Here is an 11,856-nt window from a genome sequence, read left to right on the forward strand (position 1 = left end):
CTCCCAAAGTGCTGGGATTACAGGCTTGAGCCACCGCGCCCGGCCTGTCTGCAATTTTTTTAAGCTTGAAATTTTTCCAAATCAAAAGAGTTTAAAAATTCCTTAGAGCCTCTGCAGCTGAGAAGATAATGGAGCGCTCCCTCCCCGATATCATTCAAAATAAAACCAAAACTAAGCCCACAATAAGAGGAAGGAAATCTAACAGAGTTTTGAATTTTCCCGTGATTACACTGCAATACTCTTCTGAAATACCATCAGCAACATTCTTTGAAAAAAGGTGTTTTTCTCAGGGTGTGCCCTGGCTTTGCCCTTTGTTTGGTTGTTTAGATGGAGTCTAAACTCTGTCACCCAGGCTGGAGTGCAGTGGCAGAGTCTCGGCTCACTGCAGCCTCCGCCTCCTGGGTTCAAATGTCTCCTACCTCAGCCACGTGTCTGGGATTATAGGTGCCCGCCACCATGCCTGGCTAGTTTTTTGTATTTTTAGTAGTGACAGGGCTTCACCATGTTGGCCAGGCTGGTTTTGAACACCTGACCTCAAGTGATTTGCCCGCCTCAGCCTCCCAAAGTGCTGGGATTATAGGCGTGAGCCACCATGCCAGGACACCTTTGCCTTTTTGAGGGATGGTGACAAGGTCATTGCACCCCCATGTCATACACAAGAGCATTAAACATGAGAATGAAGGCCAGGTGCAGTGGCTCACGCCTGTAATCCCAGCACTTTGGGAGGCTGAGGTGGCGGATCACCTGAGGTCAGGAGTTTGAGACCAGCCTGACCAACATGGAGAAACCCCGTCTCTACTAAAAAAAATACAAAATTAGCCGGGCCTGGGGTCAGGCGCCTGTAATCCCAACTACTCAGGAGGCTGAGGCAGGAAAATCGTTTAAACCTGGGAAGCAGAGGTTCCAGCGAGCTGAGATCGTGCCATTGCACGCCAGCCTGGGTGACAAGAGAGAAACTCGGTCTCAAAAAAAAAAAAAAAGATGAGAATGAAGCTGGCTTTTCCAAGGCTCCCGTAAGCAGGCAGGAGTCGAACCTGGGTTAGCTTGATTTCAAGACTCTTGCTCTCAAATGGTTTGAGTCAGGGGCAAACAGCAAGTCTCGAGCGGGGGGGGGGGGTTCAGAGGTGGGGCAGGCCCCTCCCTGGGCTCCTCAGAGGCAGGCGCCGTGCCGCCTGACGCAGGAGTGCAGCACGTTATTGATTGAATTGAATGGATGCGCTTGGGTCTCGGGGATGAGGAGGGCTTGGAGGAAGACACTCAGGTGGGCAGAGAGCTGAGCAGAGTGCTGGGGCGGGGCGTGGTGGGGCTGTTTACAGAACCCACGAGAGCAGAGCTTGGGGGGAAGGGGTGATGGTGGGGATAGGGTGGGGGAGGGACTCCTTATCAGGACCTAACTTCCCCGGCAAGATGAGGGCCCCGGTGGGTTTTTTTTTGCCTGTGTTTTGTGTGGTTTTGTCCTCCCCACCCAGAAATGTAACAGAGTTGGTGAAGGGTGGGATTTGATGGCCATGGAGGTGGGTGTGGTCCACACCTCAAAATGCATGGGTGCGATGCTGCTGAGAAAGAGCAAAAAATAAAATTAGAAAGGAAAATAAATGAGCAGGTGGCTTTGCTGCTGCCAGTGGGGTTTGTGAGCCACGTGAGATGGATGCCCAGACCCCCCTGCTCCAAACCCTGGACAGGCTTCCCGAGTCCTGTTCACCCCAAATCCCCACATTCCCCAAGCTCCCTCATAGCCCCCAAATCATCTTGGTTCCCCAGGGTGCTGGAAGCATGAGCAAGCTAGGGAGGGGCTGGGCCTCCAGGTCCTGGAAGCTCCCTTCTCGCCCCGCCTGTGCTCGCCCCTCCCTTCTCGCCCCGCCTCTGCTCCCATCTGGGGGTCACTAGAGCCTTTGCCTCAAAGCCCTGCCCCAGTTCACCTCCTTGGGACCTTGGGCAAGACAACTGTGCTAAGGGCATCGCTGTCACAAGAACTATTCATGACCCGAATGACCAATCTTTCCCAAAATGACGTTCTGTGGCTCCGTCCTCAAAGGCAGAGTGGGGTGGAGCAAGGTTGTTCCAGAAACGTCTGAGGAGGCTGGAGAAGGAAAGCGGTTGGGAAGGAGCTGCCGTCCACGGGGCTGGACACCGCTGTGCAGAAGCGGAACTCTGCGGGTGACTCGGAGCGGTCACGCCAGGGCCTCGGGGCTTTCCAGCTCTAAAATCCCATCTCCGACCTTGACTCACCCACAGGGGGTGTTGGGGAAGGTGGGCCGGGCTGATCTGGACCTGAAGGCCCGGAAATGCTGGGTCCACAGGCAGAGATGTTACAGAGACGTTGCTAGGAGACTCGAGGGACTGCTTTAGAGTCCCTGCCCCACAGGGCCAGCTGGGTAGGGCCCAGGCACCTGCAGGGCTGAAACCACCCATGCGCTGGGCAGAGGAGGGTCTCGGGCCCCTCCTGGATCTTCGAGTGAAGGCTGTGGGACTCTCTCCTCGGCCTCCTCACTTTTCAGATAGGAAGAGCGAGAACAGGAGGGACTGGTGAATTCTGAGAACCAGGCCTGTTCTCCCGGTCAGTGGTTTTGGGCCCCTCGCTGTGACTACCCCACCGCACCCCTCCTTCTCCTGTCTGCACCAGCTGACTTTCTGATTCTTGGATCTTGCGTTTGGGTTTTTCTTGGGAATCTCCAACGTCATGATCAATGTACATCAGATACATGTCTGTTCAAATGGTCAATACAAGTGATGTTTTTTACGCTGCCATGATTAAGAATTGAAAAAAATGTTATAAATATCATCCAAAAGGGAGACAGGCTGGGCCTGGTGGCTCATGTTTGCAATCCCAGCACTTTGGGAGGCTGAGGCAGGTGGATCGCCTGAGGTCATGAGTTCAAAACCAGCCTGGCCGACATGGTAAAACCCCGTCTCTACTAAAAATACAATAAATTAGCCAGGCATAGTGGCAGGCGCCTGCAATCCCAGCTACTTGGGAGGCTGAGGTAGGAGAATCGCTTGAACTTGGGAGGCGGTGGTTGCAGTGAGCCGAGATTGCACCACTGCACCCCAGCCTGGGCGATAAGAGTGAGACTCTGTCTCAAAAAGACAGACAAAACCAAATGTGGACAAGAATGTGGAGAAATGGGAACCTTCATAGATTGCTGGTGGGAATGAAAAATGATACAGCATGCCAGGCACGGTGGCTCATGTCTGCAACCCCAGCACTTTGGGAGGCCGAGGTGGGGGTATCACGAGGACAAGGTTGAGACCATCTTGGCTAACATGGTGAAACCCCGTCTCTACTAAGAAAATGCAAAAAATTGGCCAGGCAAGGTGGTGGGCTTCTGTAGTCCCAGCTACTCAGGAGGCTGAGGCCGGAGAATTGCTTGAACCCCTGAGGTGGGGGTTGCAGTGAGCTGAGATTGCACAACTGCACTCCAGCCTGGGCAACAAAGCGAGACTCCATCTCAAAAAAAAAAAAAAATAGAAAAAGAAAAATGATACAGCAAGTTTGGAAAATAGGTGGGCAGTTTTTTTGAAAGCCTAGACATGAATTTACCATATGACCAGCAATTCTACTCCTAGGTTTCCACCTAAGCAAACAAACGCCCACGCAAAGACTCACATGAGAGCACTCAGAGCAACTTTATCCACAATAACTCCACTGGAAACACCCAGATGTCCACCTGCGGATGAATGGATAAACCACACGTGTCCATTGTACAATGTGGCGTTGTTTGACACCAACACAAGTGAAACACTGACACACACCTCAGCAGGGATGAAGCTTGAACACTGTTGGAAACAGATGCTCGGTGCCACAAAGAAAAATCGGCACTGAGACAAAAGATCTTTCGGCAACGCAAGTTTTACTTCCTGGACTGCAGGAAGGGTACCCTCGCTGGCCATCTTGCCACAAGAGTACAGTGAACAAAGGAAAGCACACACATTTATCCCTCACGCATTTGGGGTCATCCTTACTGCTGTGTCTGATCTCTGCTGGCTGCAGCCAGACCTCACAATCTAAACTAAAACCCGATTGGCTAACAACTTAAAACTTTTATAAACAGGTAAAAGCAATGGAGAGCTGGGACAGGCCCGTGAGCACGTCCAGCACAGATATCCTGGTTAAAGTGCAAGGACATAGAATGTACTACGTGCCTGTAAGCGTGGCGTGTCTAACAGCTACACAGGAGAGGGCGTAACAAAGAGCTACCAGCACACTTACCTTTTAACAAGAAAGGAAACTTTGAAAAGGAACTTTTCTGCTTCCCACAAAAACCTTGTGCTAATTGAAAGAAACGAGACACACACGGACAATTCACTGTTTGGTTTATATGCAATGTCCAGAACAGGCAAATCCACCGAGGCGGAAAACAGATGTGTGGCCGCCAGAGGCTGGGGAGGGCGTGGGTGGGGCCAGGAGTGATTGCAACAGACACAGGTTTTTGGGAAGGGAACAGAAATGTCCTAAAACTCGGTTGTGATGACGCTTGCACAACTAGGTCAATTCACTGCAAATCTTTGAACTATGTGCTTGAAACGGGTGAATTTTATCATATGTAAATTTTCCTCAATAAAGTTTTGTTTTGCTTTTTTTTTTCTGAGAAGGAGTTTGCTCTTGTGGCCTAAGCTGGAGTGCAATGGTGCGATCTCAGCTCACTGCCACCTCCACCTCCCGAGTTCAAGCGATTCTCCTGCCTCAGCCTCCTAAGTAGCTGGGGTTATAGGCGTGCACCACCATGCCTGGCTAAATTTTCTTTTGTATTCTTAGTAGAAACTGGGTTTCATCATGTTATCCATGCTGATCTCGAACTCCTGACCTCAGGTGATCCACCAGCCTCGGCCTCCCAGAGTGCTTGGATTATAAGTGTGAGCCACTGTGTGCAGAATGCTTTGTTTTTTGAGACAGGGTCTCACTCCGGTTGCCCAGGCTGGAGTGCAGTGGCGCAACCTCAGCTCACTGTAGCCTCAACCTCCCAGGCTCAAGTGATTCTCCCAGCTCAGCCTTCCAAGAAGCTGGGACTGCAGGGACACACCACCATGCCTGGCTAATTTTTTGTTTTTTTTTGTTTTTTAGTGGGGACAGGGTTTCACCGCGTTGACCAGACTGGTCTCAAACTCCTGGACTCAAGCAATCCACCCACCTCAGCCTCTCAAAGTGTTTGGATTACAGGCGTGAGCCACCGTGCCAAGCCAATAAAGTTGTTTTAAAAGCATTGCCTGGGCCGGGCACAGTGGCTCACGCCTGTAATCCCAGCACTTTGAGAGGCCAAGGCAGGTAGATCACTTGAAGTCACGAGTTTGAGACCAGCCTGACCAACATGGCAAAACCCCATCTCTACAAAAAATACAAAAATTAGCTGGGCATGGTGGTATGCACCTGTAGTCCCAGCTACTTGGGAGGCTAAGGCATGAAAATCGCTTTATCCCGAAAGGTAGAGGTTGCAGTGAGCTGAGATTGTGCCACTGGACTCCAGCCTGGCAACAGAATGAGACCCCGTCTCGGGGAAAAAAAAAAAAGAAAGAAAAATTGTTCGGCCAGGCGTGGTAGTGTGTGCCGATAGTCCCAGCCACTCAGGAGGCTGATGTGGGAGGATCAGCTGAGCCAAGGAGGGTGAGGCTGCAGTGAGCTATGATTGTGCCACTGCACTCTAGCCTGGGTGACAGTGTAAGATCGTATCAGAAAGAAAGAGAGAGAAAGAGAAGAGAAAGAGAGAAAGAAGAAGAAGGAAGGAGAGGAAAGGAAGAAGCAACGGGCTGGGTGTGGTGGCTCATGCTGTAATCCCAGCACTTTGGGAGGTGGAGGCAGGCGGATCACTTGAGGTCAAGGGTTCAAGACCAGCTTGGCCAACATGCTGAAACCCCGTCTTGACTAAAAATACAAGAATCAGCAGGGCATGGTGGCATGTGCCTGTAATCCCAGCTACGTGGGAGGCCAAGTCAGGAGAATTGTTTGAATCCGGGAGGCAGAGGCTGCAGTGAGCCAAGATCACGCCATTGCGCTCCAGCCTGGGAGTCAGGGGAGACTTTGTCTCAAAAAAAAAAGAAAAAGAAAGGAAGGAAGGAAGTGCATCGGTAAGAAAAGAACGCTGTGCTGGTGGAAAGAACGTGGCCTTGTGGTCCCCAACCCCAGGCTCTCTCTGTCCCTGCTCACTGTTTCCCTGTCCACCTCCCCACCCGCCCAGGAGGAAGAGGCACTGCTATGTGAGGGCGCAGGTGTGCACAGCAGGACGGGTTTGGGTGTCCTCTGTGGAATGTGCTGGGCGGGGCTGGCGGAACGTGGACAGGAGCATGCTCCACTTGCTGGCCATAGCCCTGTGCAGCGTGGCCTCACGGACAGAGCTCTGGGCAGGGGCAGCTGGTCCTCTGCACCAATTCGCCTGCCGATGCAGCATTGGCCAGCGTCAGGATGGCACCTGTCGGGAACTCTTTCCCAGTGGCAAGGTTTGCCACTTCCCCGGGAACCAGTGCCCGATCCCAGATGCCCAAGCCAGCCATGCTCCCCACGAAGCCCTCAGAGCTATCAAACCCTCCCCCAACGCTGTCTTGCTCCTGGCCCAGCACGAGGGACCCTCCAGGGGGGATCTCGTAGCCCTGCCTGAAGCGGGAGCCGGTGGCCACCAGCCTGCGATCCACGTGGAGCCAATACCTGCCCTGGGTGGATGTCCAGATGACACAGACGTGGTGCCACTGGCCATCCAGCAGCGGCTGCAGGGGCAGCTCCCTGAAGGCCGGGTCTCCGATCACGAAGTGGATGGAGCCAGGCGGCATGGAGTCTCGGCCGTGCAGCACCAGCTTGTTGTCATTGTCCTGGGTGGCGTAGGACAGGAGGGTGCCCAGGTGTCTGGAGGCGGTGCGGACCCAGCTGCAGAAGGACAGGGCTCGCAAGGCGGCGCCGAAGCTGGGCCTGAGGAAGACCACGTTCTCCGTGGAGGCGTTGGGGAAAACCAGGGTGGGGCCCACGCCGCAAGCTAGGAACAGAGGAGGGAGGGTCAGCCCCATGCAGGAGGCCGTGCAGAAGCGTCCAGAAGCACGCATGCCCTGTGGGTGCTGTCCCACCGCCGGCGCTGCGGCTCCTGCTCCCGGCAGCCACCCTTCACGGAGCACTGACTCTGTCGCGCTGGCCCTGCCGACGGCTCCCCTGCTGCGTCTCCTTCACCCTCTCAATGGGATCACCCCAATTCCACAGGCAGAAGACTGAGCATGAGGGCCGTTAGGGAGTGGTGGGGTCCCGCTGGGAGCCCCAGCTGTCAGCCCACACAGCTGAGCCAGCGCCCCTCACTGCCAGCGAGTCTCTGCACGCAAATTTCATGACTCACACGGCGCAGGTTTAGTGTTTCATGTTTCCGGAGGTCACAAGCCCAGCGTGGTCTCCCAGGGCCCAAATCGGCTGTGGGCAGGGCTGGCTCCCCTGGAGTCTCCACGAGAAGCCATCTCCCGCCCTTCCCAGCTCCCAGGGGCACCTCCCCCCCTCGGCGTGGGTCCCCGTCTGTGCATCCCGCCACCTCTGCCTCCGTCCTCATGTCCTCATCTCACTCTGTGCCTGCTGCCCCCTCTTACAAGGACACCGTGATGATGGGGCCCACCCGGATGATCCCAGATCCTCTCCCCGTCTCCAGGCCCCTAACTCCATCCCTCAGAGAAGCCTTTTCCAGGGGCCTGGTCTAAGAGGGAGCTGGAGGGAAGCCTGGGGCTGACGGGGGCCTGCGGGACTTACTGTCTCCTGGTCCCTGCTGCGGAGGGCCTCTTAGGGCTGTGGCAGCCCCGCTGAGTGCCCGACGGCTGCCTGGGGCTGGAGGCGCCCACGTCCCCTGGAGAGGGGCGGAGGAGTCCTGCTGGGGGCCTCTGTGCTCGGATGCAGCTCGGAGCTCCTGCCTGTCCCTCGGAAGCTTCAGGGAGCTCGGGCCCAGCTGCTCAGGCTGGGTTGGGGCTAGGACCAGGGCCGGCCCCGGGGCTGCAGTGCCAGGGTGGGCCACGGGCAGCCGCCCCTCCAGAGCTGCCAGCCTGGTGCCCTGGCTGTGGACAAGGCCCTCCAGGCGGGCCAGTGAGTCCTGCAGGGCATCCCTCTGGGCCTTGTGCTCCTTCCTCTCCCGGGCCTGCTGCTGGCTCCTCTCGCCCAGGGTGAGGTCCAAGGCCCGCAGCCGCGTGTCTACCTTGCGGCCTCGGCGCCACGCCTTCCTCACCCAGGCCCTGAGCCTCGCCAGCTCCTCCTGCACCGCGGCCTGCGACCGGTTGACTGCCTGAGCCACGGCCTGGCTCTCCTCCGCCAGGCTCCGGAACCGCAAGTCCACGTTGTAAGACACGTTGTAGTTGCTGGCGACACTCTGCAGGTGCGTCAAGGTCACCTCTTGGAATCTCCGGAACTGTCAAGAGGACGAATCAATGATGGGCCGGGGCGGGTAAGACTTGGCCCCTCACGTTGGGAGCACCGCCCGCGTGCCAGGCCCATGGTCTGCACTGGCTGTCCGCCCACTGACTTGATCCCACTGTGATTCCATGAGATGTGGCGGATGCCAGGGATCAGCCCCGGGCTGTGCAGCTGCCCCACGTGGGGTGTGGACTGCAGGCCCACAGCTGTGGCTCTGATCCCCGCCCCAGTCCCCACAACCACTGGCAAGCCACTTCCCCCTGGGACCCCAGTTCCTGCCTGTCAGTGGGGACAGCAGGGTGGCCTCAGGAGTCCTTTATGAGGAAGCACCCAGCATAGGTACGACAGGCACGGAGCACTCCAGAACGGTCTGTGGACCCAGCATGGGAGTCCAAGAGGCCGTCCACACCCTCTGCCTCAAGGTGGACCTGTGACCTCTCAGCTTCCACTCCCCGTGACACTGCCGGCCCCCATGGCCCCCAACTCCCCCGACTCCCTTCCAGACCCCCTCCTAGCTTCTGGTCCCACCTGACCCCCACGTTATGAGGCTTGTGTCTGGTGTGAGTGGAGCCCAGCACACCTCTCCACTGGTGTCCAACTACAGGTGAAATAATCTTCACCATGGAAAGAACATCACGCCGTGTACGTGTCCACCAAGCCGTGACGCTTTCCACTCTGCTGCTGTAGCAACCGCCTTTCATCTGTTGCCAATTTAAAACACCGACCGCCCCACGTCAGGGGTGTACTTGCCTGCTCCTCCAGTCTACGGAGCCTCTCAAAAAAGGGTTTCCTTGGCCCTGCTGGGGCGGCTTCCTGCGATGAAGCCCCATGTAGGTACATGGGCACAAAAACAAGGCAGAAGGACAAGGTCTTCCTCCACAAGCAACCCATCCTGAGGGACGGCGAGGCCCAGCAGTCTCCCTCCTGGCCGCGGGAGAGGGTGGAGGTGGCTCCGTGCGTCTGTCTCATCCCACGCTCCTCCCAGCTCTTCTGCTGAGCATTTTTCCTTCTTTGGCCCTGGCTGGACGTCAGGTTCTGCCTGTCGCCTCCATGAAAGGCATCTGCCTTCAAGCCAGTGGGCTCTGAGAATCGCAGGTTCCCAAGGAGACAAGCTTCAAACAGATGCAAACAGTTTTGGAGAATCGTTCAACTGGGTGCAAGCCCTTGTCCAGTTGGCTCCAAAGTAGACAGGAGGTGATGGCTTCACCAGGAGCCCAGGGACTGGTGCTCGCGAGAAGTCGAAGCAGGACGGGAACCGCGCTGGGGCTAGGGAGCCAACAGAGCCAGGTCTGCACGGGCATCTGTCACTTAGGCCGTGCACGGCTGCGACCTGGGAGGCTCCGTCTCTCTCTTGGTAAGGCAACAGAAATGTGACAGGGAGCCATCTTAATTAATTAATTAGTTTTTGAGATGCTGTCTCGCTCTGTCACCCAGGCTGGAGTTCAGTGGTGCAATCTCAGCTCACCGCAAGCTCTGCCTCCTGGGTTCAAGGGATTTTCCTGCCTCAGCCTCCCAAGTAGCTGGGATTACAGGTGTGCACCACCACACCAGGCTAATTTTTGTATTTTTAGTAGAGGCAGGGTTTTGCCTTTGGGCCAGGCTGATTTTTTTTGGCTATACATTGTACAGTGGCTTGAATGAGACCTCCCCAAAACACACATAAGCCCTAGCCTGACACCTGTGCACGTGGCCTTACGTGGAAAAGGGTCTCTGCGGATGTCATGAAGGATTTTGAGACGAGACCATCCTGGATGACCCAGGTGGCCCTGCAGCGGATGACAGGAGTCTTCATAGGAGACAGAGGAGGAGGCACAGAGGACAGGGCCGGTGTGGATGGGGCAGAGACTGCAGTGACGCTGCCATGAGAAGCCCTTGGAGTCCCCGGAAGCTGGGAGGGGCGAGTGGGAGCCCCCTAGAACCTTTGAGGGAGTGTTCACCTTGATTTCAGACTTCCAGCTCCAGAACTGCGATAGGATACATTCAACCCACCAGCTCATGGGAATAAGAGAATCCATGAAGCTGCCCAGTGAGGGCACACATCATTCCCAAGGTGGCATGAGCCCAGAGGGCGCCAGGCCAGGGAACCATCAGTGGCACTGGGGCTACCCTTGTCAAGTGTCAGAACACCATGGACATGGAGAAGACGCAGAAAGCAGCTGAGATAAAATCCTGGGCACATGGACTGGGCTGGGGCCTTAGGCCACACAGAGAGTGGTGGATCTCACAGCTTCCAACTGAAAATGAGCTCCATTGATTGATGTATTAATTTTATTTCAGCAGAGACGGGATCTTGCTGTGTTGCCAGGCTGGTCTCAAACACGCGTGGGCTCAAGCGATCCTCCCGCCTCAGCCTAGCCAAAGTGCTGGGTTTACTGGCATAAGCTACTGGACCTGGCTGATTTCCATGTAAAATCGTGAGTGGAGGTAGGGCGTGGTGGCTCTCACTTGTAATCCCAGCACTTTGGGAGGCCGAGGTGGGCCGATCACTTGAGTCTAGGAGTTGGAGACCAGGCTGGGCCACATGGCAAAACCTGGTCTCTACTAAAAATACAGAAATTAGCCAGGCATGGTGGGGTGCACCTGAAGTCCCAGCTACTTGGGAGGCTGAGGTGGGAGGATTGCTTGAGCCTGGGAGATGGAGGCTGCAGTGAGCTGAAATCGTGCCACTACACCGCAGCCTGGTGACAGATCAAAGAATAAAGACATTTTCAGATACAAAGGTTTTAGAAATTTGTCTTCCATGTACCCGCTGTTGGATGCGGGGCTTCAGGAAAAGAAGAGAACAGGGAACAACGAAGCCATGGCCACTGGACAGGATGGGAACCCAGCAGCGGACGGGGGCGGGGGAACGGAGTTTCCGGGATGGTGGGACCACGGCACACCCCATACCCCGTCCATCAGCTCTGCCTCGAAGGACAGGCCCTGAGTTAAGCTGCTTGTCAACACTGGCTCTGCCCCAAGCCCATCTGCACCTCGGCCGCCTAGTCCCCAAGTCTGTGGTCGCCTCCTCTCCTAACTGCACCAGTGTGGAGCCATGCCTTCACTGCCCGCAGGAGCTGCCTGCCACACAAGGAACATCTTCAGTCCCCCTCAGGGTCTTCTGTGGCCGGGCCACGGCCTCTCTCCCTCCGTGCGCCGCCCCTCCATCTCCCTCCCTTGACTCCACCTCCCTGGTCACAGTTGAGGCCTCAGGTCTTCCTGCCAGGGAGACTCTCCCCCAGGGCATCACCACATTCTGGGCTCTGCCCTAGGGCCTCCTGTTCAGAGCTCTCACCTCATTTACGATAATACCCGCTGCTCTCTGGTGCCTGTTTTCTCTTTCTTTATTTTTTTGAGACAGAGTCTCGCTCTGTCACCAGGCTGGAGTGCAGTGGTGCGATCGGCTCACTGCAACCTCCGCCTCCCGGGTTCAAGTGATTCTCCTGCCTCAGCCTCCCGAATAGCTGGGACTACAGGTGCGCGCTGCCACGCCTGGCTCATTTTTGTCCTTAAGTAGAGACGGG

At 56.0% G+C, this 11,856-nt stretch overlaps 1 protein-coding gene and 1 long non-coding RNA gene across 3 annotated transcripts in view; both read right to left on the bottom strand.

Moving 5' to 3' along the window:
• Window positions 1-319: 319 nt before the first annotated feature.
• LOC116542887 overlaps window positions 320-11,856 on the bottom strand; it is a 16,844-nt gene continuing 5,307 nt past the window's right edge. Inside the window, exon 3 of the long non-coding RNA XR_004265400.1 lies at window positions 320-334. This is a non-coding gene — a long non-coding RNA (uncharacterized LOC116542887). The remainder of the gene's footprint in view (window positions 335-11,856) is intronic.
• PTX4 (pentraxin 4) lies at window positions 5,987-9,805 on the bottom strand. 2 transcript variants are annotated; one of them, XM_032268067.1, is made up of 4 exons: window positions 9,104-9,805; window positions 7,703-8,348; window positions 6,635-6,956; window positions 5,987-6,365 (listed from the first exon to the last, which is right to left on the bottom strand). In XM_032268067.1, the coding sequence occupies exons 1-4, from the start codon at window positions 9,320-9,322 to the stop codon at window positions 6,002-6,004; spliced, it is 1,551 nt and encodes a 516-aa protein (XP_032123958.1). In that variant the 5' UTR covers window positions 9,323-9,805; the 3' UTR covers window positions 5,987-6,001. The 2 variants fall into 2 exon arrangements, with proteins under 2 accessions (XP_032123958.1, XP_032123959.1); XM_032268068.1 differs by having other exon boundaries at window positions 6,187-6,956.

This window comes from Sapajus apella, unplaced genomic scaffold (assembly GCF_009761245.1).
Source record: "Sapajus apella isolate SASKATOON/1434 unplaced genomic scaffold, GSC_monkey_1.0 scaffold175, whole genome shotgun sequence".
Taxonomy (NCBI): Eukaryota; Metazoa; Chordata; class Mammalia; order Primates; family Cebidae; genus Sapajus; species Sapajus apella.